Consider the following 27,958-nt stretch of genomic DNA (forward strand, 5'->3'; position numbering starts at 1 on the left):
CTTCTCATTTACGGAGAATGCCAATGAAATTCAGTGAGAGCTGGTACTGTTGCACTGTGGTTAAAGGTCCTTATGCTACTTTGCATCAAATCACAAGAGAATCTGGCATGAGCCAGAGTAGTGTTGTTCATGTTCTGCATCACCATAAATACCACCCTTACCATATCAATCTCCACCAAGAATTAACTTGTATGGATTGTATGCATCGCATTAAATTCTGCTGGTGGCTCAACTTCAGCTTCAGAGGGATGACACATTTATTAATTTAATTTTATTTACTGACAAGACTACATTCATGAACCATGGGAGTGTTAAATTGCATAACATTCATTACTGTGCAACTGAAAATCCATGTTGATTGCTCCAAGGTGCACACAAGGTCAGTGATGGTGTAGTGTGGGATTCTGGAGGACAGAATTATAGGCCCCTATGTCATAGAAGGCAGTCTTAATAGTAGAAAGTACACCACATTCCTGCAAGAAACAGTAGGTCTGTTACTGGAACAAAAACCTGTAGGAACAAGGAACAGAATGTGGTATTAACATGATGGGTGTCTGGCACATTTTTCGCTGATGGTTAGAAATGAGTTGCAGAGACAATTCCCAAATCATTGGATTTGACACAGAGGTGATGTCGTCACCGCTTGACACCTGTGGATTGTTGTTGTTGTTGTTGTTGTTATTATTATTATTATTATTATTATTATTATTATTATTTCCTTCACTTTCTCAGACGTTAAGTCCAGTTAAAAATGGAGTGACGCGGACCTTGATCAAGCGTCACTTCCTTTTAACTGTACGGTATATGTTATATTGCATTTAGGAACTTTCGGGTAATTGAACATGTATAAATAATTACGGATTTCTGTAGTTGTATATATATATGTTTGGATGTAGCAGTATTGCATTGATGTACTGGTGGATATTGTGTGGTATGACTCCTGTAGTTCATAGTATAATTGGTATGATGTCAACTTTATCCTGATGCCACATGTCCTTGACTTCCTCAGCCAGTTGGATGTATTTTTCAATTTTTTCTCCTGTTTTCTTTTGTATATTTGTTGTATTGGGTATGGATATTTCGATTAGTTGTGTAAATTTCTTCATTTTATTGGCGAGTATGATGTCAGGTTTGTTATGTGGCGTTGTTTTATCTGTTATAATGGTTCTGTTCCAGTATAATTTGTATTCATCATTCTCCAGTACATTTTGTGGTGCATACTTGTATGTAGGAACGTGTTGTTTTAAAAGTTTATGTTGTAAGGCAAGCTGTTGATGTATTATTTTTGCGACATTGTCATGTCTTCTGGGGTATTCTGTATTTGCTAGTATTCTACATTCACTTGTGATGTGATCTACTGTTTCTATTTGTTATTTACAAAGTCTGCATTTATCTGTTGTGGTATTGGGATCTTTAATAATATGCTTGCTGTAATACCTGGTGTTTATTGTTTGATCCTGTATTGCAATCATGAATCCTTCTGTCTCACTGTATATATTGCATTTTCTTAGCCATGTGTTGGATGCGTCTTGATCGATGTGTGGCTGTGTTAGATGATATGGGTGCTTGCCATGAAGTGTTTTCTTTTTCCAATTTACTTTCTTCATATCTGTTGATGTTATGTGATCTAAAGGGTTGTAGAAGTGGTTATGAAATTGCAGTGGTGTAGCCGATGTATTTATATGAGTGATTGCCTTGTGTATTTTGCTAGTTTCTGCTCGTTCTAGAAAGAATTTTCTTAAATTGTCTACCTGTCCATAAAGTAGGTTTTTTATGTCGATAAATCCCCTTCCTCCTTCCTTTCTGCTTAATGTGAATCTTTCTGTTGCTGAATGTATGTGATGTATTCTATATTTGTGGCATTGTGATCGTGTAAGTGTATTGAGTGCTTCTAGGTCTGTGTTACTCCATTTCACTACTCCAAATGAGTAGGTCAATATTGGTATGGCATAGGTATTTATAGCTTTTGTCTTGTTTCTTGCTGTCAATTCTGTTTTCAGTATTTTTGTTAGTCTTTGTCTATATTTTTCTTTTAGTTCTTCTTTAATATTGTATTATCTATTCCTATTTTTTGTCTGTATCCTAGATATTTATAGGCACCCATTTTTTCCATCGCTTCTATGCAGTCGCTGTGGTTATCCAATATGTAATCTTCTTGTTTAGTGTGTTTTCCCTTGACTATGCTATTTTTCTTACATTTGTCTTTTCCAAAAGCCATATTTATATCATTGCTGAATCCTTCTGTTATCTTTAGTAATTGGTTGAGTTGTTGATTTGTTGCTGCCAGTAGTTTTAGATCATCCATGTATAGCAAATGTGTGATTTTGTGTGGGTATGTTCCAGTAATATTGTATCCATAATTTGTATTATTTAGCATGTTGGATAGTGGGTTCAGAGCAAGGCAGAACCAGAAAGGACTTAATGAGTCTCCTTGGTATATTCCACGCTTAATCTGTATTGGCTGTGATGTGATATTATTTGAATTTGTTTGGATATTAAGTGTGGTTTTCCAATTTTTCATTACTATGTTTATGAACTGTATCAATTTAGGATCTACTTTGTATATTTCCAATATTTGTAGTAACCATGAGTGGGGTACACTACCAAAAGCTTTTTGGTAATCAATGTATGCGTAGTGTAGCGACCTTTGTTTAGTTTTAGCTTGATATGTCACCTCTGCATCTATTATCAGTTGCTCTGTACATCCTCGTGCTTCTTTGCAACAGCCTTTTTGTTCTTCATTTATAATTTTGTTCTGTGTTGTATGTGTCATTAATTTCTGTTTAATGACTGAAGTTAATATTTTGTATATTGTTGGTAGGCATGTTATGGAGCGATATTTAGCTGGGTTCGCTGTGTCGGCTTGATCTTTAGGTTTCAGATAAGTTATTCCTTGTGTAAGTGTATCAGGGAATGTGTATGTGTCTGCAATGTAACTGTTAAATAATTTAATTAGATGTGAATGTGTTGAGGTGAACTTCTTTAGCCAGAAATTTGCTATTTTATCATTTCCAGGGGCTTTCCAATTGTGAGTAGAATTAATTGCTTGGGTGACTTCATGTTGCAAAATTATCACTTTAGGCATTTGTGGTATCATCTTGTATGTGTCTCTTTCTGCTTGTATCCACCGTGCATGCCTGTTATGTTGTACCGGGTTTGACCATATGTTGCTCCAGAAGTGTTCCATGTCTGTTATGTTTGGTGGATTGTTTATTTTAATGTGTGTTTCTATTGTCTGGTAAAATTTCTTTTGGTTTGTGTTGAATGTTTGGTTTTGTTTCCTTCTATTTTCACTTTTTTGTATCTTCTGAGTCGTTTGGCGAATACTTGTAATTTCTGCTTCTTTTCGTCTAATTCCTCTATCGCTTCTTGTTGTGAGATTTTACCTAACCTTTTTTGTTTTTTTTTCCGAGATTTCATTTCTTATAAATTGTGTTAGCTGTCCGATGTCTTTTCTCAGTTTTTCTATTTTGATCTGTAGCCTGTGTTGCCATGCTGGTTTTGTGGGTTTCTTCTGTGTGTTGGTAGGTTCTCATCTCTGCCTAGTGTGTATATTAAGTGTAGTGAGTTCTCCTATATAAACCAGTAGTTGTAACTCTTCCATAGTTGTTTTCATTTATTTTGTTGTGTATGATTGTGTTGATAGTTTTTATTGTTGTTTCGACTTGTGGGTTATTTGGTGGTCTATGCAAGAATGGTCTAAGGTTTGTATTTGTGTCTTTGTATTCTATATATGATAGCTGAAATTTTTCTTCTACATCTAACATCTGTGTCACTTCGTGTTCTATTTGTGCTTGTTCTGGTGGCTGTCTTAAGATTTCATTTTCCTCTGATTGTTTAATTGATGCGTGTTGTTCTTTGTTTGTTTGCTCTGGGATGTTTGAGTCCATTACTGTATTTTCTTCTTCTTCTGATTGCACATTATTTTGTTCCAGTATTTGTTGTACTTGTTTGATGTTTTCTAATTCTGTCTGGGGTATCCTGTTATTTTTGATTATTACACGGATCTGATCAGGTAGTCGTTGTTCTGTTAAAAATTTTAATTCTGGGTATCTGGTAATAAATGTTGTGTATACTTGTGATCTGTATCCAGTTGTGTTGGTTTCTAGGTTTGTTGCTTGATAATAACAGAACATGAGGTGTGGATTAACTCCATCTGACCATCTCATCCTCTGTCTTTGTTTTCCTTCTAGGGTGGTTGCAGGAAGCATATCCTGCAAAACACCTCTATTTGGATTTAAATTATTTTCCAGTTGGCTAGCAGTGTCGTCGTTACCATTGTGGGCGGGCATAGGGTTCAAGCGTCGTCCCCGACCATGACGGCGCTTGTCCGAGGCTTCTTTAGTTCTGTCCTGAACCAACTAATCACACTAAAAGGGGGGTTAGCCCTATTAGTGGTTTGTTCTTTTCGTCGCCTTTTACGACTGGCAGAAAATACTGGAGGCCTATTCTTTTCCCGGGCCTCCATGGGGATTATTATAATAATTATTATTATTATTATTTTATTTACACGTGAAGTTCCACAGGACCAAATTGAGGAGCAAATCTCAAAGGTCATGGAACGTGTCAGTACATGAAATAACAACATAAAAGTAATAAGAGATAAAAATAAATATTCATGAACCTGAAAATGTCGGTCCATATGTGTAAGTAAACGTTATCACCAATGCTATAAGAATCAGCTTAATTTTTCAAGAAACTCCTTGACAATACGAAGAGTGACCCAGAACTCCAGTTTCGATTTGAAAGCGCGTGGATTACTGCTAAACAGTTTTGAATTCGGGTGGTACCTTATTGAAAACAGATGCAGCAGTATACTGCAGAGCTATTGGCCCAAGGGTTAAGAAAGTCCAATCCAAATGCAGGTTTTATTTCTGGTGAGTATTAACCTAGTGAAAGCTGCTTATTCTTGGGAATTAACTAATATTGGTAACAAGAAACGACAATAAGGAATATATACAGGGTGGTCCATTGATCGTGGACGGGCCAAATATTTCACGAAATAGGCTTCAAACGAAAAAACTACAAAGAATGAAACTAGTCTAGCTTGGAGGGGAAACCAGATGGCGCTATTGTTGGCCCGATAGACGGCACTGTGGTAGATCAAACGGATATCAACTGCGTTTTTCAAAATATGAACCCCCATTTTTTATAACATATTCGTGTAGGTACGTAAAGAAATATGAATGAATGTTTTAGTTGGACCATTTTTTTCGCTTTGTGATAGATGGCGCTGTGATAGAAATATGGCTCACAATTATAGACGAACATTGGTAATAGTAGGTTTTTTAAAATTAAAATACAGAACACTCGACCGTTTGAACATTTTGTGAACTTACCATTTCTGAGAATGCATGCTATTTCAGTGTGATTACCTGTAAATACCACATTAATAAATGCTCAAAATGATGTCCATCAACCTCAATGCATTTGGCAATACGTGTAAAGACATTCTTCTCAACAGCGAGTAGTTCGCCTTCCGTAATGTTTGCACATGCATCAACAGTGCGCTGACGCATGTTGTCAGGCGTTGTCGGTGAATCACGATAGCAAATATCCAACTTTCCCCACAGAAAGAAATCTGGGGACGTCGAATCCGGTGAACGTGCGGGCCTTGGTATGGTTTCGACAACCAATCCACCCGTCACGAAATACGCTATTCAATACCGCTTCAACTGCACGCGAGCTATGAGCCGGACATCCATAATGTTGGAAGTACATTGCCATTCTTCATGCAGTGAAACATTTTGTGTAACATCGGTAGAACATAACGTAGGAAATCAGCATACATTGCACCATCGATAAAATGGGGGCCAATTATCCTTCCTCCCATAGTGCCGCACCATACATTAACCCGGCAAGGTCGCTGATGTTCCACTTGGAGCAGCCATCGTGGATTTACCGTTACCCAATAGTGCATATTATTCCGGTTTATGTTACTGCTGTTGGTGAATGATGCTTCGTCGCTAAATAGAACGCGTGCAAAAAATCTGTCATCGTCCTGTAATTTCTCTTCTGCCCAGTGGCAGAACAGTAACTGACGTTCAAAGTCATCGCCATGCAATTCCTGGTCCATAGAAATATGGTAGGGTGCAATCGATGTTGATGTAGCATTCTCAACACCGACGTTTTCGAGATTCCCGATTCTCGGGCAATTTGTCTGCTACTGCTGTGCAGATTAGCCGTGACAACAGCTAAAACACCTACGTGGGCATCATCATTTGTTGCAGGTCATGGTTGCCGTTTCACATGTGGCTGAACACTTCCTGTTTCCTTAAATAACGTAACTATCCGACGAACGGTCCGGACATTTGGATGATGTCGTCCAGGATACGGAGCAGCGTACATAGCACACGCCCCTTGGGCATTTTGATCACAATAGCCATACATCAACACAATATCGACCTTTTCCGCAATTGGTAAACGGTCCATTTTAACACGGGTGATGTATCACGAAACAAATACCGTCCGCACTGGCGGAATTATACGTGATACCACGTATTTACACGTTTGTGACTATTGCAGCGCCATCTGTCACAAAGTGAAATAAATGGTCCAACTAAAACATTCATATTTCTTTACGTACTACACGAATACGTAATAAAAATGGGGTTCCTATTTTTAAAAAACGCAGCGCCATGTAGCGGCCCAACCATAGCGCCATCTGTTTCCCCCTTAAAGCTAGACGAATTTCGTTCTGTGTAGTTTTTTCGTTGAACGCTTATTTCGTGAGATATTTGGTCCGGTCACTATCAATGGACCACCCTGTATATTGAGAGGCCAATGTCAAAATACCCAGACTCGTGAACAGAAGTGGACAAAAGGCGCTTGACTCACACCACTTGTTACCCGAACCGCCCGTTTCTGAGCCAAAAATAACCTTTTAGAATGGGAACAGTTACCCCAGAATATAATACCATACAACATAAGTGAATGAAAATAACCAAAGTCGAACGATCACTCATTTCTGTTACCGTTCGAATAGTAAAAATGGCAGTATTAACTCTTTGAACAAGATCCTGAATGTTGGCTTTGCAATACAGCTTACTATCTATCTGAACACCTAGAAATTTGAACTGTTCAGTTTCACTAATCATAGGCCCATTCTGTGAAATCAAAACGTCAAGTTTTGTTGAATTGTATGTTAGAAACCATAAAAACTGAGTCTTATTGTGATTTAGCATTAGTTTATTTTCTACAGGCAATGAACTGAGGTCATGTACTGCACTATTTGCAACTGAGCCAATGTTGCACACAACATCCTTTACTACAAAGCTAGTGTCATCAGCAAACATAAATATTTCAACTAACCATAATACTACAGGGCACATCATTTATATAAATAAGGAACAGGAGTGGCCCCAACATTGATCCCTAGGTATTTGCGAAGGAGATTGTTCATAAAGACATTCTAGCTACGCCTGAAAATACGAGGGCAGTTCAATAAGTAATGCAACACATTTTTTTCTCGGCCAATTTTGGTTGAAAAAACCGGAAATTTCATGTGGAATATTTTCAAACATTCCCGCTTCGTCTCATTTAGTTTCATTGACTTCAGACAGGTGGCAGCGCTGTACGGAGCTGTTAAAATTGCGTCTGTAACGGATGTGCGTTGCAAACAATAGCAGCGATCGAGTTTCTTGTGGCGGAAAACCAGGGCATCTCAGATATTCATAGGCGCTTGCAGAATGTCTACAGTGATCTGGCAGTGGACAAAAGCACGGTGAGTCGTTGGGCAAAGCATGTGTCATCATTGCCGCAAGGTCAAGCAAGACTGTCTGATCTCCCGCTTGCGGGCCGGCCGTGCACAACTGTGACTCCTGCAATGACGGAGCGTGCGAACACACTCGTTCGAGATGATCGACGGATCACCATCAAACAACTCAGTGCTCAACTTGACATCTCTGTTGGTAGTGCTGTCACAATTGTTCACCAGTTGGGATATTCAAAGGTTTGTTCCCGCTGGGTCCCTCCTTGTCTAACCGAACACCATAAAGACCAAAGGAGAACCATCTGTGCGGAATTGCTTGTTCATCATGTTACAGGCACCCTACAGCCCCGATCTCGCACCGTCGGATTTCCATATGTTTGGCCCAATGAAGGAGCAATTCATGGGAGGCACTACGCGGATGATGAAGTAGTTATTGATGCAGTACGACGTTGGCTCCGACATCGACCAGTGGAATGGTACCGTGCAGGCATACAGGCCCTCATTTCAAGGTGACGTAAGGCCGTAGCATTGAATGGAGATTACGTTGAAAAATAGTGTTGTGTAGCTAAAAGATTGGGGAATAACCTGGTGTATTTCAATGCTGAATAAAACAACCCCTGTTTCAGAAAAAAAATGTGTTGCATTACTTATTGAACTGCCCTCGTATATGAGAGAGAATTGTTGGAGCATGTTCTTTGACAAGTGTCAATGTGATATGGAATACCACTCAGTCCATGATAAGATCATTGCAGCACTACATTCATACCAATGACCATCACTTTGAACACCTGTAAGTGGACGTTCATGCCACCTTTATAACGCTTTGTTGACCTTCAAAGACCTTACTGTTACACACAATTGAATTTGTCTCCGTAGCCGCTATCAGAAAATATATATCACACCATAGCAACACATTTAAAAAAAGAAAGTTGACCTTTATAACTCTGAAGCAACATAAAACCAAAGTCATATTATGGCCCCCATTCTATCCTGCAACTTTTGTCCCACAAACTTCTCAACTCCTACCATAATTTCAGAATTATTCTTGGTGGCAATAGTTAGTGACTCACCCTGTATACTGGACACCATCAGAAAATAAATATGTTAAATTAACTTTTGTCACTCCATAAAACCTTAGACTTGTCTTTGGCACTCCAAGTTCGGGGTTTCCTTGGGAACTCTATCCAGTCCTAATTTTTTGAATTTATGAGTGGGTTTATGTCATTTATCATGTAAATCACCTGTTACTAAGTGACCAGACATGTCAGCTCAGTCCCTTATGTTGCTTCAGATGATCTCTGTTTTGTTGAGAAGCTTCTCTTGGAGCAGCAGCTGATTGCTTACAAATCATTCTGTCCACCCTCCTTGCCCTTCTGCAAGGATGACTGGACCTTGGCTTTTTGATTACTGTTATTTCCTGTTCTTGCCATTGACTGTGCACATTTGTTTGTGGTTGCCATATGCCATAGTCTCCAGAAGTACTACACTGCTACCTCCCAATCTTTAGAACATGCAGGTTTGAATCCTGCCTCGGGTGTGGATGTGTGTGATGTCTTTAGGTTAGTTAGGTTTAACTAGTTCTGAGTTCTAGGGGACTGATGACCTCAGAAGTTAAGTCCCATAGTGCTCAGAGACATTTTTGTAACTTGCTGTTGGGTTTAGAAGTCACTCCTCACCTCTACAAGTTGGTATGAGCTGCCCAGAGGACAGAGACCTAAATGTTTCACTTATGATGGTCGATTCATTGTCAGTGAGTGGCAGTTTTCATAATAAACAAAAGTGAATGAAAATCGTACACAAGGTGTAAAAGCATGACAGATTAAAGATGCTTGTTGTCACTTTTCTTTGTGAAGTGTCTAATAAGAAGTATGTCCACAGCTGAATTATCGGCTTGTGTAGTTATTTACAGTACTGAAAACAAAGTGAGAAAATGGAGAGTGAATTCTTACTATCATTACCTGCAACAGTTTATCATGTCCTCTTTAATGATATTTTGAAGCCTCACTTACAGCATTTTGTGGACCAATCACATGTTGGTGGGCATTAATAGAAATCTGTTTACTGCCTTATCTGTTGTAAATCACTGGTAATTTCTTCAAATATTTCAGGTGGAAACCTCAACAAGATACCCATCTGACAGTGCAAGGTAAGTTTTCATAATTCACTGCAGAACGTTGTGAGAAATAAAAATTATTATTACTTGTGAAAGTACTTCAGATATAAAATGCACTACTGTAATTATTCAGTATTACCAATAAGCAACATCATTACAAGATAGTATGGTCACTTATGCTATTCTCTGCAACAACCATTATGTGACTGTTGGTAGAGAAATAGTGCAAATGTCTAATATACGTACAGGAAAATAAAAGTTCAGGTGGTATATCAGCAGCTGTATTGTGCTTAATGCAGAACATCACATGAAATTCAACAGATTCATCTTGATGGGCACAAGCTAATGTCATACTGTCATAGAAGAAGAAAGAGTGAGTGGCTATATACCCAAAAATTTGAGCTGATTCCCAGCCTTCTAGGTTAATGAATATAGTGTTGAACAGCTCTTTCAATTCTGTGCCACAGTGGTGCTCAGGAAACACACAAGCTTGTAGTGGTGACAGTTTATGGGCCACCATCAAGAAGAAACATAATTAGCTGGTGCCAGTTTCAGAAACAAAGAGAATGAGGACTCAAAGGTTAAGTCTTCACAACTTAACCTTTGAGTCCTCATTCTCTTTGTTTCTCCTTCATCCCAGTGTGTTCCTGAAGGCTTGCCCATTCATTACACACATTACAGGTGACAAGGTATTGCATAATTCACAAGGTAGTGCGCAATTCCCAGCTCCAGGTCAACAGGTACGGTTTGCACATACCCTCTGATACAGGCCAGGCACAGAGAGGGGTGACTGCCTAAGCTGTTACCTTCCCAAATGCCTATTGGTCCCTCTGCCTGGAGTTCGGGAGGTGTGGCCTGAGGTGTGAACAGTCACTTAGGGTGGAGGGAACATGCCATTGGAGATGTTGGCAATAATGGGGGATTTTTTTTTTCAGTGACTCAATATCACCATCTCAGTGTGTCTACTAAACATAAACAGAATGAGGCTAAAGATTTGAAGTCCCTCTCAGCTGCACGTAAGTTCCTCATGGTATCACGTACCAGAGGTGGTCAGTCCTTTGCTACATTTTATGCGTGCATTATTCCGAAAGGTGTTGTTGCAGTTGCAGGCCCTGTGAAATTCTTTTCTCATTTATGTAATGCAACTTCGCTTCTGAAGATGTATTGCGATTTTCAAGCCCAACAACTGCTTACAGCATCACTCCTCAAGATTTATCCTGTTCCCATCCAGGAGATCCGAGTCAAAGACATGAAACCCCACCCTGTTACTTGAAGTTGTTAGCTAGTCTAAATCCGTGCATTTTACCATCTGGCATTTACAGTACCGTTTTTTCTATGCCATGCATAATAGAGACTATGCCCACCGAGACTTGCAACCTCAAGTTCAGTATTGCAGTAGTGAAATCACTCAGGCCACAGTAGCATCCCAACTCCTCCTACAGCTGCGCAACAAGCCATCAGATCTTTGCCCTGGTGGCGAAATCACCTGCTGCACAACTGTCAGGCTGAAAGATCAAAAGCAATACTTGTGCAAAGACTTTCTACAGCCAAAAACATGGTCTTCATCTTCCAACTAGAAAGCTCTAAGAAATGAAACAAAAAAACAAGCGGTTTTCTCCTTTCCTGACTTGGAGATCCCCTTCAGTGCTTTTGGCACATACACCCTCACCCAGCTGACCTCCATTTTGCTGGTGCCCACTGCCTACCGATTTTCTGCCATGGAATTCACTGGCTGACCAAGGGAGAATGCCAGTATGTTCGTAGATCTCATGGAACAGTATTCTCCAGCCTCTGCCCTCTGTAGCAGTGAAGTTTTGAAGGCTGGCACCCAGCAGCCATCAGGGTGACTAACCTTCATTTGTTCCCTCATCCCCAATCCCCATTATAACTCTTCTCCAATGAAACATTCCTGGCATTAGATCCAACAAGGAGGAATTACGGCTGCCCTTGGAATTTCAGTGTCCGCATGTTTTCTGTTTCCAAGGAAAAAAAAATTCCTTCAGGTCCTCTATAACCTTTCCTCCAAGGACACCATTCCACCTCGCAGGGAGACCATGCTGGTGATCCATCTCATTAAACATTGCACTGATAGCTGTTGCAGTCTGCATTTTCCTTCCTCATTTCACCTTTCCTCTTTGTAACATCAACACCCCACCATCATTTGCTGTTACCAAGTTGGACTTGCTCTAGCTCATTGTTCAGCTCCCTTACTCCTTTTTGCTGCATGGCGACTTTAATGCCCACCATCTGCTGTGGGGCTCATGGAGAACCTGTCCAAGAGCTTCCATATTAACTGACCTTCTGAATCACCTCTCTTACCATTGGAGCACCCACGTTCCTTTCAGATTCCATGCACATTTATTACCATTTGGACCTCTCGTTCTGCACTGTCCAGCTCATCCATCGTCTTGAATGGCCCATTCCCTCCGACACATACTCAAGTGATAACATTCTATGTGCTATCCATTCACCGACTCCTATCCCACCTAAGTGCAAATCCAATTGGCAGCTTTCCAATGCCGACTGGAGGCTTTACTCCTCCCTCATGACCTTTACACAGATGTGATGACCAGGTAAAGTGTCTTCTGAACGTTATCCTTGCTGCTGCAGTATGTTCAATACCATGCACTTCAAGTTTACTGTAGCATGTCCTGGTCCCTGGTGGACTGAGGCATGCAGCAATGTGATTTGCTTGCATAAATGTGCTCTTCACATTTTGAACCATCATCCTGATGCATCAGCTAGAGGGCTGGTATTATCTGTATTCTATACATGTGGGGCTTCAGAGGTATTTGCCCCATTTACTACAGGAAGTTCTGAAAGACAAAGTTTTCTCGAGGTTTATATGGTTTGGCTGTGTCACACATTTATCCAGGAAAAGGAGAAGCCTGAATACTCGTACAGAGTATCATTATCTTTGCTATCCCAATTAACCATATTGTGCACTCTCCCACCAGGCATCTCAGCTCCCTTTTCGTCAATGATTTTACAATCTGTTGCAGTTCTACATCAACTTGTCTCCTTGAGCGGCGTCTTCAGCGTCGTTCCTATCGTCTTTTCTCGTGAAGCATGGGCAGTGGCTTTCATTTTTCCACTGCCAAAATCTTTTATATGAATATTTGGAGGCGGAATGAGTGCCTTACACCCTCTTTAAATCTTGCACCTTTTGTTCTTCCACTCGCTGTAACTAGAAAATTCCTGTCGCTCATGTCTGATAGGAAACTTTCTTGGTCATCCCATGTATTCTTACCTGGCTGTACATAGTACCCAGTCCCTCAGTGTCCTACATCTCCTAAGTAGTACTTCCAGGGTAGAGGATCAGACCACCCTCCTGCATTTTTTTATCCCATGCCCATTCATAACTAGACTGTGGGTGTTTAGTTCATTCCTCAGCACCTCTGTCCATCATGTGCAGTCTTAACACACTCCACTATCATGGAATATGTTTCGCTACTGGCGGCTTTTTACAAGCCCGGTTGAGAGTCTATGCAGAAGACGCTGAACTGCTTGTCATACTGGCATGATGTCCTCATTGGATAGGCATGCCGTTTCACACCTGGCCACTTGTCCTATTCCCTCTTATTCAATGACTCCCTTGTCTGCCAGTATGGAGCACGCTATACTTCTTTGTTACCTCCCGGAGTTCACTTTTGGCTTCTGCTTCAGCAGTGTAACTTCACTATACTTGCCACATTCCTGATGGTTGTGAACCTTTTGCCACCTTGGCTTCATGTAGAAGCCCATGTTCATTGTGGACTTCATTTTCTTCACTCGTATAAGCAGGACACACTGTAGGAAAAAATGCATAAATAGTATGGACTAATCTGTTGTCAAGTTAGAAAATTCGTTGCAATATTATTACACTCTACACGAATTGTACTGACAGGTGATATGACCACCGGTTGATAACTAAAAAATTTTATCAGTATTATGCACCATCACTTGACCTTTCGAGAAACCTAGTAGCCATCCTATTGAATATTTGTGACTAAGGTCCTCAATGTGTTTTTCTTTTATCTCTGATTTCAACATATTAATGTTTGCATGTACCTCAAATCCTTTAAGAAAACGTTTCAAGTATGCATATGAATTGTCAGTGTCGCAAGAGCCAGGAGGTATTGCTACAACTTCCCCATTCCCTAGATGCAATTTATTATTAATTCAGTGGCGTTAGCCATGCTTTTGTGTGTTTCCAGACCAGCCAATGCAGCACATCACTACCCCATGCTCATATGTTGGAGGAAAGTAGTTTGCTTTCAATTTAGATCAATTAGGATTAGAGTGAACGTCGTTACATCGTAGATTCAGATGATGTGGAGACTTGCATACTTCTTGTTTTTATGCAATTTTCAGGAAAAGTATCATGCAGAAATATCCTCAGAGGTATCAACTGATGTCATGGTAGAGTCGAACATTGTACAGGAGCTGGTTCCTATTGGTGAAGTGACAACACAATTCTTCAGGTGGCCCTAAATCACAAAGAGCTCCATATCCCAAACAACATCCAAATTGACAGTTCCACGTTTCTTGTATTTCCACATTGTCTCAGGCAGTGTATCCTACATAAAAACGCTGTGAAATCTCGTTATTTTAAATTTTCTGGCGAGTTTAAGCAGCTCTTATGTTTTTAATCCTTCTTTCCAGTACCATTGCTGTGGGCCTTTTTTTAAATGTACAGCCCAAGCCATTTCCTGTTTTGTAAAGATAGGCCTTTAACGATAGCGATGGCCTCCATGGTCATATTATGCCTTTTGCTGTTTGTAATTAATTTTCGCATTTTCGGGCACTCTGTACTGCTCGAAATATGATTTCAACTCTCCCAGCTAATGAAACCAGCGGCTGTATTTTATAGACATTTGCTCATTCACTCATTACTCGCGCACACTTTGGCGATTCCCGTAAGAGTTTGGGCAATCTGTGCGCATTCGCACAGACGGAGGTCAATGGCTGGGTAGCCTTTAACTATATATATGAAGACAGTAACTGTTCTCGAAAGAACCAATACTGTAGATGACCGTGCAGCTTTTCACTGGAAATGTCTACAAGGTACATTACATATGTAGAATTGTGGACAGTTGGGAATGTGAGTCTCACGGCAAGCGTGCAAGTGGTAAGTTCCTGCAGTCGCGCTATTCATCTGTGTCCTCGGTGGCTCAGATGGATAGAGCGTCTGCCATATAAGCAGGAGATCTCGCGTTCGAGTCCCGGTCGGGGCACGCATTTTCAGCTGTCCACATCGAGGTATATCAACAACACCTGTCAGCAGCTGAGGGTTTCAGTTAGTTATCATTTATTCCAGGGAAAAGCTGCACAGTCATCTACAGTATCTGTTCTCTCGAACAGTTACTATCTTCATATATACCAATTTTTTAAACATCCCATAGGTTTTTCTTCTTTAGTATGCAGTGAGCTGCATTCAGTATTGCTTGAAGGTTAGTCCGGTATCCAATTTAAGTTTGAGCAAACACTGCCTTATCAATGGCATACCTGCACAGCCTTATCAATGAGTGAGCATTTGGTCTGCAATATGATGAGATTTATTTGTAGTGTAGGCAGTATTGTCCTCTTTGCATACATTGTCCAGAACCTTAAAGCCCTTATCATAAGCTAGATGCTATTTCAATTTTGTTCCAGCTCTACAGAAATTGTATCCAGAGATACAAACTTCTGATGGCAGATTCTCGAGAATACCACCTCCAACTTTGTTGATACGTTTCCTAGCACTCATGTCCCACTACTGCATGGTTTGAGCTTTGCTGTTAATATTACATAGGATTGTGAGTGTTCACCCAGCTGTTGAGCTTTGATGAGAAACTACCCCATTTAATCAAAGTCCTGTTCCCTCGACATCTTATGACCAGCTCTATGAGGAAAATATTAGGTTCAAAGCTTTCCCGTAATTCATTTGTGACATCAGTAGGTTTGTTCTTAATTCTGTGGTGAATAATGTGATTATACTTGTCAATAATTTGTGGCTATATGTTCAGCCATTTGCACATATGTTGAAGACCAGTTGCTTCCACATTCGGTTTTTAATTGTTCAGTTCAACCAATTGGCAATACTAGCTTCCAAATGGGAGAATGTTGAATAGTGATTTATCCCACATCATTCCAATTCTGTTTTGAACTGCCTGTCGTAAAATTCGCTTCCATCATTTCTCAAGGTTGTTGGACAGTCGATTAATCCTGTGTGCAACAATTGTTCAGAAACCTCTCAAACCTCCTTCCCTATCTTTCCTTTCAAAGGTAAGGCCCAAGCGAAATTGGAATGTGTCTGTGACCCTGAGAAACCATTATTTGATTGTTAGTAGTCTTGTGTATTTGAGATCAGCCTGCCATACATAATCCATTCCTCGTATTATCAGAAATATTCTGCATGCAGGTCTGTAAAGCTCATGAACAACTCTCTCCTCAATTACTCGACGATGTATATTTTTCTAAGCTCAGGTAAGATCGATAATATTTTGTTCATGTGATCTGCATTCTCTTTACCAGCTGAAGCTGTAAGCAGTCATAATCGAGCTATGATTTCATTTAGTTACTAGAGGTGGATTGTTCAGTGTCTCAGGCTGAACTTCGACTATTTTACCTGCATTATGTAGAGCTGCTATTGCTCTATTTCTCGCTCTGAGACTTCCGTTCATCCTTTTGGGGTTTTACATGCATTGGTCATGCATAATATTGGACCACATGTTTTTAGAGTTTCAGGGTATATTTTTAACATTTGACATTTTCGAAATTATTAACTGTAACAACCTAGGCAATCTTTGAAATTACTTGTTCTCTATTCTTATTGCCTTCTTGGTTAAGCATATTGAGTGCTTACCTAACAAATATGGTTTTGCCCTGATGACCCCCATATGTTCTGTCTTAACTCAGCATTACTCCTCCTCTTTCTGCTTTTATCCATAGTCCCTGACAGCTCTTTCAGCCTGTCGGTGCATGGCGTGAGTCTGTTGTATCTCAAAAATAGCATAGGCAATGTGTCCCAGTAGCCAGGCCATGGCGTTGCTCTTCATTCTTGCGTGCAGTTTAAAGTCAGGAAAGATAATTCACGTTGGTGTCACACTGGAAAGTGCAAAATGGCTCTGAGCACTATGGGACTCAACTGCTGAGGTCATTAGTCCCCTAGAACTTAGAACTAGTTAAACCTAACTAACCTAAGGACATCACAAACATCCATGCCCGAGGCAGGATTCGAACCTGCGACCGTAGCGGTCTTGCGGTTCCAGACTGCAGCGCCTTTAACCGCACGGCCACTTCGGCCGGCTGGAAAGTGCAGTTTGGTTTATAAGCCCCACCATCAGTCAGCATAACTCCTGTATTTCCCACACATAGCGGCACTGTATATGATGTTCTCTGATGTCAGCATCTCCACACTGGCTAATTGTTTGAGAGATGCTCGTCTCGTTGCAGTTGACCTAACCTTCACAAAAGTAACTCCTGTCAAATTGCCATCCGCACCTCAGTTTTTAACATTACACTTTTTCGCCAACATGCTGCTGTATACTAAGCCATTTTTGAAAATTTACAACTTCCATATACTTTGAGACAATTGGTGGAGATGGGAGTGAAGTGTCTTAGCTATCACATTGTTGTTCCACATATACGTTAGTTTTGCATTGACTTCTTTAATTTCTGATTGACACACAGTTCACATTGCTGTATTCAAGCATTCAACAACACATCATTTGTAGCACCTCCCTTAACAAGACCTTCAGTTCCATTAATTTAGTGTTGATTGGCTCCATTTTTTGGTCAAACGCACTTGCTTTGCGTCCTCTGAATGTTTGTGCAGCACATGCGCAAATTTGCACATAGTGTACAATATACTGACACAGGCACGTTTTGGTGCATTGCCTTTCTGAAGAAACTTGTTGAAGTTTTGTTTCTATTGACCCTCATTCAATTTACTAGTTTTATCTGTAACCAGCAAGCTATACTGAGAGTTACTCTGGCAGTCCTCACATATAACGAATTCATTGAGTGACATGTGAGCTCCTACACATGCTTGGAAAATATGCTTTAAATTCAGATTGTCCTGTTCAGAAGTTCAGACCAACAGCTGTGGTACGCTTAACTATGTCTCAATGAAATAAAATATATTGACTTGCATGTGGCAATCAAAGCAGAAATATCTGCAGATATCCTGATTTTCCACTGAGATGTTAACAAATAAGAATGTGCTGTTTGGTTTTACATTTTCTGGCGGTGGAATATCATCGCTTTTGCCGGTAGTTCCGGTAGCCGGTAGTATGCCGGCAGTAGTTTGCCGGTAGTTTGCCGGTAGTATGTTAGTGCCTTAACTCCATGCAAAATCTCCTGCAGTAGCTGATATTTTGACTGAAACAGAATTTTTGAAAAATATATACATGCTCTAAGTGGACTCATACAGAATGTCAACAGTGTAATAACTAAATTATGATCTGCAGCATGAAGCCCCAATGGAAGTAATGTTCTTCTGGTTTCTACCTTCATCATTGCAGGACCAATCATTTAAAGACCCTTGTGGTGAGACTATTTTGTCCACTTGGTTATGGTGGTAATTGTTTATTTACATTGAAATAGAGGGGTTTTATAAACTCTTCCTTACAGCTGGGTATACCAACAAACTTATTTTAGATCGTAATTCAGTGCGCACATCTGGTAATGTTGAATAATACATTTCCACTTCCATCAATGCACAGAATGCATCATGGAGTGGAGCTATGGTAGTTTCCAATGAGTGGATAGTTTGGCAAGCTATCAAAAGTAGATTACTGCACAATGTGCCATTGAATTGGAGGATATGTGACTGCCATCTTTGCCCACACCCTAGCTTATCCTGTATCGCATTTCATTAAAATGTTAAAAATCTGCTGTTGTAGATGTGTGCTCCGTCTGTTATTAAATATTTTAACTGTACCAACTGAATCCCCTATAGAGATCATATGATGACTCAGTAACATCAGGGGAGAGCAAACTTTTCTGTGGAACAATGCTGAAATCTGCTTTGACACATTGCATGGTCAGTGTCATTCATCCAAGTCGAATATTACTTTGTCATCACTAAATCGATGGTTTTCAAGAAATCCCTATTCGATATTACACTGACAATAACATGCTTACACCCACTGGTATTCAAACAGTAGGTTTGATCGAACAACATTATGTTGATGCCTGCTGCTGCAACATCTTCACCTTTGCTGCAACGAAAGCACATATTGTTAGTTAGAAGATTATTTGCTCATTTTCTCTGTTCATCAGCATTAATACTTGAACAGGCTCACAGTAGGGACTTCTGATACATGGCTTGACATCGTTATCCTTTGATGTTTGTCACAAGCGAGCAAGCTATTTATCAATTGCTGTAACTATATTTTCGTGACATCTACTACTGTTGTAATTATATATTATTTTATTATTAATATCATTGTATTATTTTATTATTGTTATTTAGCTTCAGATCCCTTATTTTGTTCACATTTGTGTATTTATCAGACACATTTATATGCTTTATTAACTGTGTAGTACATGGAACCACTGTCTACATTGCATCACCCATTTGTTTTGTGTTACTTGCAGCACTTAAATCACCCAATCCAGTGGTAGCTCTCATAGTAACAGCAGTAGCACATCAGAGTACTGTGAGCTGACACATGTTTTTGTAAGAAGCGACTTGTTTTAAATTTTGTCAACGTTCCTTACCTTCAACTCCTATATTCTGTATATGTCCGTGTATTTACTATGACAGTTCTGGTATGGACAGATATAGTAATTGTTGTGTTGAGATGAGAATCAAGTTGGTGGTTCTTCGCTCACAGCTCCAGGCAGTGTTGTCCACCAATTGGTCCACTGTTGCAGTCACCTTGGACACAGCCCACTCTGAGATTGACTTCTCACTTGTGGTTGAGTGGGAAGTCATTCCTGCATGTGGGTGGCAGTGAAAGAATTTCCACGGTGCCGTTTGGAGAGCCTGCTTGTTTCGTCTGATGAACAGATTTGGGTGCTTTCTATGGCTAATGAAATTCATGAGCCAGATGAAGTCACTTGCCATGTTCGAGAGGAGTCCTGTCAGCATGCAAGACTGGGCATTCTAAGAGAGTAGTATTATTGGTAATTGAAAGCTCTGATGTTAAGTGTATAATGGCACTTTTTAGAGATAAGACTGCATATGAGGGGAAGAAATCCATTGTGCATTCCGTGTGCATACTGGCAGGTGTATTTACAGATAAGAAATGGGTGCTTCTGGATGCCATAAAAAGCATGGCATAGCCATCTGTAGGTGGTGGCTCACGTTGGTGCTAACAATATGTGCCACATCGGATTGGAAGAAGTTGTCTCTGGTTTCAGGCGACTAACTAGTAAAGACTGCCAGTCTTGCTTGTGAGATGAAGGTGGAGCTCACCATCTGTAGCATCATGGGCAGAACTGAAAGTGGTTCTTTGGTGCAGAGTGGAGTGAAGGTCTGAATCAGTCCCAGACTGTTCTGCAACTGTGTACGTTGCAGATACATCGCCTAGCGCCAAAAGGTGGTGAATTTATGATTCTGCTAAGTGGGTCAGGAGTCAACTATACAAAGGAAGCAGTTCCACAAGTATGGGGAATGTGTAGAGGAGTCTGGTCTTTTTTTAGGTTAGAGTGTCTCAGGTAAGTGCAGAAATGTCTTCAGTTTCAAAGGATGCAAGTAAAACACCGAAAGAGGGTAGTACAACCACAATAAATGTATGGAAATAAGTTCAGCTGAAATTTTTCAAGAGACCTAACCATGTTCACAAAGAATAGTTGAAATACAGTTGGTGGTGTAGTGTTAATTGCTATTCGAAGTAGTTTACCTTGTAGTGAAATTTAAATGGATAGTTCCTGTGAGGTAGTACAGGTGATCAATTAAAAGTTACGGGCTGAGAGGCTGTGGTCTATCTGTAAAACAACTTCTTCCTGATGTTTCGTAGCCAACTGCGGGCAACATCTTCGGAGGTGAGTCAATGATAGCAGCCAGGTCGTGGAGATCCCATTTATATAGAGGGCATCACCATACGTCACATGGGGCCGACTGTAAGTCTACCTCTGACTAACGTCATTATTCTGGATTGAATGTAATCGATCGTCACATCGTTGGAACAAAGTGGACCACCATATCCTGTCTAACTTTAAGCCTTCCTTTATTCTGTTGAAATTATTGTGGTGGTCCTGAATTTCTATAGCTTTCGTATACATACCTGCAAAATAATTGGTGTTCTGGCGAATACTCTTGTCTCACTAAATTTTATTTCATGATCACCATCTTTAAAAACTTGTTCTACTTCAGCTAATTTGTCGGTACATCCCATTTGACAGTTTTGTGTTCAGTTTAGCAGGTATCGACACTTCTTATCTTTGCTCCAATATAAACCTTCCCACAGCCACACGGAATTTCATACACCTCAGGAGTTGCTTAAGAGGTGTCGTGCGTCTTTCGCCGATCTTAAGCACTGACTAATCTTGGTCAGTAAAATTCTTCTGGGTTCGAGGTCGCATTGTCAACTACAAAATTTTATAATTGACAATGCGGCCTCAAACCCAAAAGAATTTTATTGGCTGTGACGACGGCCTCAGAAGCCTATGTTTCCACTCACTAATCTTCTTTGTGGATCTAAAGACTCTTTCAACTAGAAACTTGGCCAGAACTTTCCCAATACGGTTCGTAGTATATATTAATAAATAAATCGAACAAAAACTTTTCCAGCTGACAGTTGTTCTTGCTGAATGTTGTCACACACTTTCCTTCTGGGATGAAGTGCTTGATATATCTCGTTGTCAGCATATCCATTTTTCTTAAGTCATTCGCAAATGATTTAGATCATCTTGCAAATACTGGCTCACAGATCTCACTATCTCTCTCCACCAGTGTTCTAATAACACCTCTCTTCAGCCTGGGATGATGGTTCAAATCCTTATGAAGGTAATGGTCGGTGTGTGTTTCATTTCTATACACTTTCTGCCCTAGACTCCCATCTGCCTGTTTAATTACTGATACATCCAAAAAATTTAGTTGTCCATTTCTCTGTTCCTCTATAGCAAATTGTATCTTTGGATTAATACTATTCAGATACACCAAGAAACCATACAGTTCTCTTCACTGTGATTCCATATCACAGAAGTCTCATCCACATACCGATACCACTTTAAAGGGGTTTTACTGCCAGACTGCAGCACCTGTTCAAAAAATTCCATGAAAAGATTATCAACAGCTGGACTCAGAGGAATGCCCGTGGCCATGCCTCATGTTTGTTCGTGGAACTCATTATCATACTGGAAATCAGTCATGGACAGGCAATGTTGGGACCTGCACGGCCTGGTTGCCAGTCGTTGACTCACCTCGGAAATTGTTGCCTGCAGTTGGCAATGAAATGTCATGAAGAAGTAGTTTCACAGATCGACCACAGCCTCTGAGGCCAGACGTTTTAACTAATGAAGATGAAGATGCTGACTGAAAGCCAACACATTATGATTAGTACGGGTCGAGCTTACACCTACCGACTGGAGTAAATTAATAAGTTCCCTTTGCCGACGCTCTGACTTCGATGAAACAGTTGGTGAAGAGTTCAAAGAAAACTTGTCGTTTCAAATAGGTATGCCAATCGTACAATTATAGTTAGTGGGGATTTCAGTCTACCCTCGATATATTGGCGAAATAAATGTTTAATGTCAGTGGTAGGCATAAAACGTCGTTAGAAACCGTTCTGAATGGCCTTTCTGAAAACTATTTCGAACAATGAGTTCAGGAGACCACTTGAAGTGTAAATGGTTGCGAAAACATCATTGATATCTTAATAACCCTGACCAAACAGGGAGCATAACAGATAAAGGGATTAGTGACCGCAGTGTTCTGTAGCCATGAAGAGTTCACAAGAGTGAACACTGTAACATCGAAACTAACTAAAATAAACACAAAATTTATGCCCTTGAAAAAGCAGATAAAAATTCGCTTGACACATTCCAAAGAGACAGTTTCCACTCCTCCAGATAAATCTTTCTAAACATAGTCCAGATCTTGTTTAAAGTAAGATAAGTAATAACTGAGAGATAAGTGTGAAATTAAGAGGTGGTGCTGACACGAAACAAGTCAGCCCTTTGGTGCAGAAGCAATGAAATACACATGCCAAATTTAAAAGAATGCAAAAACCACAAATATGGCGAAGTTTCACAGAAGCTCAAAATTTATCTCGAATTTCAATGAGAGCCTTTTAATAGTTTCCAGAACGACACTCTGTCTCGTAATATGGATGAAAACCCGAAGAAATTCTGGTTGTATGTAAAGTATACAGCTGACATGATGCATTAATACCTTCACTGCGTGATAACAATGGTAATGTAACTGACGACAGTGCTACTAAAACGAGTTAGTGAAGGCGAATTTCCTAAATTCCTTCACAGGAAAAGCAAAGTAAGTATTCCAAAATTCTGATAAAGAATAACTGCCTACATGAGTAACTTAGAAGTGGGTATCCTAAACGTAGTGGAGCAGCTTAAAACGCTTAAGAAAAGCAATGCCTCTGGTCCAGATTGTACACCATTCAAATTCCTATCAGAATATGCTGATACAATAGCTCTATACTTAGCAGTCATATACAACTCTTCAACTGCAGAAAGATAGGTACCCGAAGACAGGATATTTACACAAATTACACCAGAACCCAGAAAGGAAATGGGAGTAATCCGATGAAATGCCGACATATTCCACTAAAGTCGCTTTGGAATAGGTTTTTGGAAAATATTATCTGTTTGAACATTATGAATTACCTTGAAGACATCATTTATTGACAAACAGCCAACACAACCATAATTCTTGTGAAACATAACAAGCTCTGTATTCTCGAAAAGTAATGGCTGATTTGGACAAATGACATTACATGGATTCCTTATTTTTTGGTTTACAGAAGGCTTTTGGCTAAATTCCTCACAAGTGACTTTCGATTACATTGTGTGCCCCTGGAGTAGCACCCTAGTTGTGTGCATTGATTCGTGATTTTGTACCAGAAAGGTCACAGTTCGTAATAACTGACAGAAAGCCATCGAAGTAATATCTGACGTTTCTCAAGTAAGTGTTACAGGCCCTCTCTTGTCTCTGACCTACATACACGATTTAGGAAACAATCTGAGCAGCTCTCTTCGATAATTTGCAGATTATACTGTCATTTACCTTATTGTAAAGTCATCAGATGATCAAAACGAATTGTGAAGTGATAAAGATATCGGTATGATATGAAAAATAGCAGTTGACTATAAATAATGAGTTATGAAGTCAACCACATGAGTACTGAAAGGAATGTGCTAAATTTCGTTCACAAGATAAATCATGCAAACCTAAAAGCTGTGAACTGAACTAAATACATAGGAATTACACTCACGAATAAATAAAATCATAACATTCATGTAGATAATGATCTGGAGAAAGCAAACCGAAGACTGATTCCTTGGCAGACCACTTGGAAAATGTAACAGGTCAACTAGAGAAACTGCTTGTCTCTGCTCTTGTGGAGTATTACAGTGTGATAGGGCACATCAAAGAAATTCAGAGGACAGCAGCTCGTTTTGTATTATCGCGAAATAAAGTAGACAGTGCTATAGATATGCTACATGAACTGGGGTTGTGGTAAAAAACAGGCGTTTTTCACTACAGCAAGACTTTTTCGTGAAATCTCACACGAATTTTGTCATCAGTGTGGTATTTTATTGGTGCCCATCTACGTAGGGAGAAATTATCATCATAGTAAAGTACGAAAAATCAGAGCTCACATGGAAAGATGTACATGTTCGTTTTCCCTGCACGCAGTGAGAGTGGAATGGTAGAGAAGTAGATTAAATGAGAGTTCCATGACCCTCTGCCAGGCCATTAATTGTGAATTGCAGAGTACTAATGTAGATATAGATCATCAGCCATCATCGTCATCTTACATATGTCTATGCTCGTTGGCTTAGGACGTTTAGGTGGTGTGGCTAACTGTCTCAAAGCCAGTTGCTCTTCACATATTTACCAACTGTACCTTCATTTCATTTTCTGGAATACCACAGCAGCAGCAGCAAGTTGCTTCAGTATCTTCATCACCACCACTCCGATTACAGCATGCCATGGCCAAAAAGTGTATTAACTGTGTATAATACATAGTAGACGTCTTCATCAGTTATTATCAAGATGCAAATGCTGTGAGAGAGTTGTACATAGATATTTAAAAAAGAAAGTACCACCCACTACTGACACAATAGTAACGAAACGTAATAAGAGTTGCAGGTACATCAGTACTTAAACGTTCGTTGTATGGACAGGCATTTTAAACAATTCAAACGTACGCAACACTTAATTCATATTAGTTGTAGTAATGTGATATGACATGATGGGCTCAGAGATGTAAGAACAGGGCAGTGTGTGCTTCTGTAAGTTGCTGGAGCAGTGGCCATGGGTGTGGTTGTGTTCATGGCTGGATGCTAACGCTGATATCAGTGAAAAATGACATGCATCTCAACTGAGCGGAATTTTGACCCTGTGAATGCAGAGCAGAGGGCACTTGGAACAGGAGCTGCTACATGTACAATCAGCAGAAGCTCATGGAAGGAAAACAATGACATGACCTTCCTGCCTCCTCCAACGTCCGCTGAAATATCCCCTTTTCATCCTGTGCTCCTCAGGCCCTAGCTCCATTACTGTCTTCTCTCTGTCCCCCTCCCTGTCGCCTCTCTCTCTCTCTCTCTCTCTCTCTCTCTCTCTCTCTCTCTCTCTCTCTCTCTCTCTCTCTCTCTCTCTCCCTCCCCCCCCCCCCCCCGCCCACATGAAAGCAGCAACCAAGCCCGCATCTGTACGATTCGTTGTAGATGCTATTTTAACAGGTCATACTCAGTATTGTAAACTTGATCGATGTCAATATTGGTTCCTGTTCCACCCATTATCACATGGTCATCCTGCTTTGTTAAACCCGTGCGCAATGACCCTACATCATGTATGCACTGGGCTTGCAAAACTTGTCACACGTAACTTGTGAAAGGGAACAAGATTGCTTCCTTGCATAAAGTTTGTGCTGCTCTACATCATAGAGCGACAAGTGGTGGTTGAGAGGGTTATGCCAGTTTTCACAGCCCCCATCTTCCCTCCATTTTTTGAATGCCAACAAGCACTCTTTGGCCTATTTTGACTTAGTGCATATCTCTAAGCTCATACCTTCGCCGCAGTGTCATTTCCACCACGGGTGCCTTTCGAATAGCATTATAAGCAGTAAGTACCAGACAGACAAGGTCATAATGCTTTGCTTAATTCATGCTGCTGTTGACATGGCTTTGCAGATTTTTTGACAGTCACTGTCAGTGTGCACACTGGACAGAAGCATATATTTGATAAGAGCTAGCAAGAGAATGGGATAAGATTTACAGCGAACCTGATGCCAATTTCAAATTTAATGCGAAAATAATTTCCCTAAGGAAACAAACAAAACGTGATCGTAAGAAACAATCTAAAAAGCTGTGACTTAGTAAACAGATAAGAATATGTTGTATGCAGAAAATGGAAATTTATTTTACAGCCAGAAGGATAATTATCCAGAAAGAGCAAAGTATTTAAAAAACTGTTGCACTGTATTAAGAAAAGGTATTAAAAAGTCAAGAATTGTGTGCATAATGTCTCAGATTCGCACCTCTGATAATAAAACAGTTTGGGATATTGCTAGAAAGGAAACAGGACAGTCGAAATCACAGGAAGACTGTATTTCTGTCAAACTCAATGAAAAGTTTAACAAAAACCAGAAGTAATTTCAATAATCATTTTGTAAATGGTGTAAAGAAAATAGGATCCAGGTGTTTATTAGGAAATAATAGGATGTACATGGAAGAAGCAGTATCTATGCAATTTGATAGAATTGAAATTCAACCCACCTCAACTGAAATTAGGAAAATAATAAATTCGCTCAAAGTAAAAGCTCGCATGGAACTGATAGCACTTTCCGCAGAGAACTGAAAGCCTGTTGTGAGTTGGACATGCACTAACGGTTTAATTCGTATTTAAATGGAAGAATCCAGAAGGTAGAAATTAACAGTAAAGTCAGTGGTCCTCTAACTGGGGAGGTATCAAGAACAATGTCCCACAGTGTTCGTTTTGTTCCCCAAATTTTTCTTAATATATGTTAATGACTTGGCACTCTACATTCATGAAGATGCAAATTTTGGTGACAAACATATCAGTAAATTAACTCATCATTAAGAGAAAAAGTATTCATTGTACAAAAGTGCATAATCAGAATAATAGGTGGAGAGCACCCAAGATCACCTTGCAGATACTTAGGGAATTGGAGGTATCAGCAGTACATTTACAATATGTACATTAACTTATGGAATTTGTTATTAATGATGAACCACAGTTCAAAGATAACAAAAAAAATGGTTCAAATGGCTCTGAGCACTATGGGACTCAACTGCTGTGGTCATCAATCCCCTAGAACGTAGAACTACTTAAACCTAACTTACCTAAGGACATCACACACATCCATGCCCGAGGCAGGATTCGAACCTGCGACCGTAGCAGTCGCACGGTTCCGGACTGCGCGCCTAGAACCGCGAGACCACTGCGGCCGGCTCAAAGATAACAGAAAAGTGCAGTGGGCTAAATCTGACTGTGGCACAGGAAGAGATGAATTGTGCTCCCCCAAAATTGTTTGGTCGTTTACCAGGTAGCATTAAAAGTCTGACAGATAGCCAACTAGTATCTAAAAATAAATCAAAAGAATTTATGAATGATGGCATCGTCTACTCAGCACATGAATTTTTAATTACAAAATAGTGATTGTAAATAGAAAATATTCGTTGTGTAAAGAAACCTAAAGTTAAACTCACAAGCTCCACATGGCAAAATGTCATATTCATGATCTGGGGAACGAGTATTAATGTAATTTAATGTAGTGTAATGTAATGTAGTGTAATATCATGAAACCAGGCAGGGACTGTACACTTAATTAGATATTTAAAGTAAAAGGTTCTAAAGTGTGTGTGTGTGTGTGTGTGTGTGTGTGTGTGTGTGTGTGTGTGTGTGTGTGTGTGTGTGTGTGTGTGTGTGTACACGCGGATGACGTACACTCTCCAGTATACAAACCTCACCAAATGCGGAAAGTTTCAATGTGTGGTCCCTTAATTTTTCT

General features: G+C 40.0%; 1 protein-coding gene across 1 annotated transcript in view; it reads left to right on the forward strand.

Annotated features, from left to right (window-relative positions):
* The window catches only part of LOC124553991 (zinc finger protein 99-like), an 82,853-nt gene that overhangs the window by 45,842 nt on the left and 9,053 nt on the right, over positions 1-27,958 (forward strand). The window contains exon 3 of the mRNA XM_047128015.1: positions 9,820-9,857. Coding sequence (XP_046983971.1) covers positions 9,820-9,857 — 38 coding nt within the window. The remainder of the gene's footprint in view (positions 1-9,819; positions 9,858-27,958) is intronic.

The sequence above is a fragment of the Schistocerca americana genome, chromosome 11 (genome assembly GCF_021461395.2).
Source record: "Schistocerca americana isolate TAMUIC-IGC-003095 chromosome 11, iqSchAmer2.1, whole genome shotgun sequence".
NCBI classification, from domain to species: domain Eukaryota; kingdom Metazoa; phylum Arthropoda; class Insecta; order Orthoptera; family Acrididae; genus Schistocerca; species Schistocerca americana.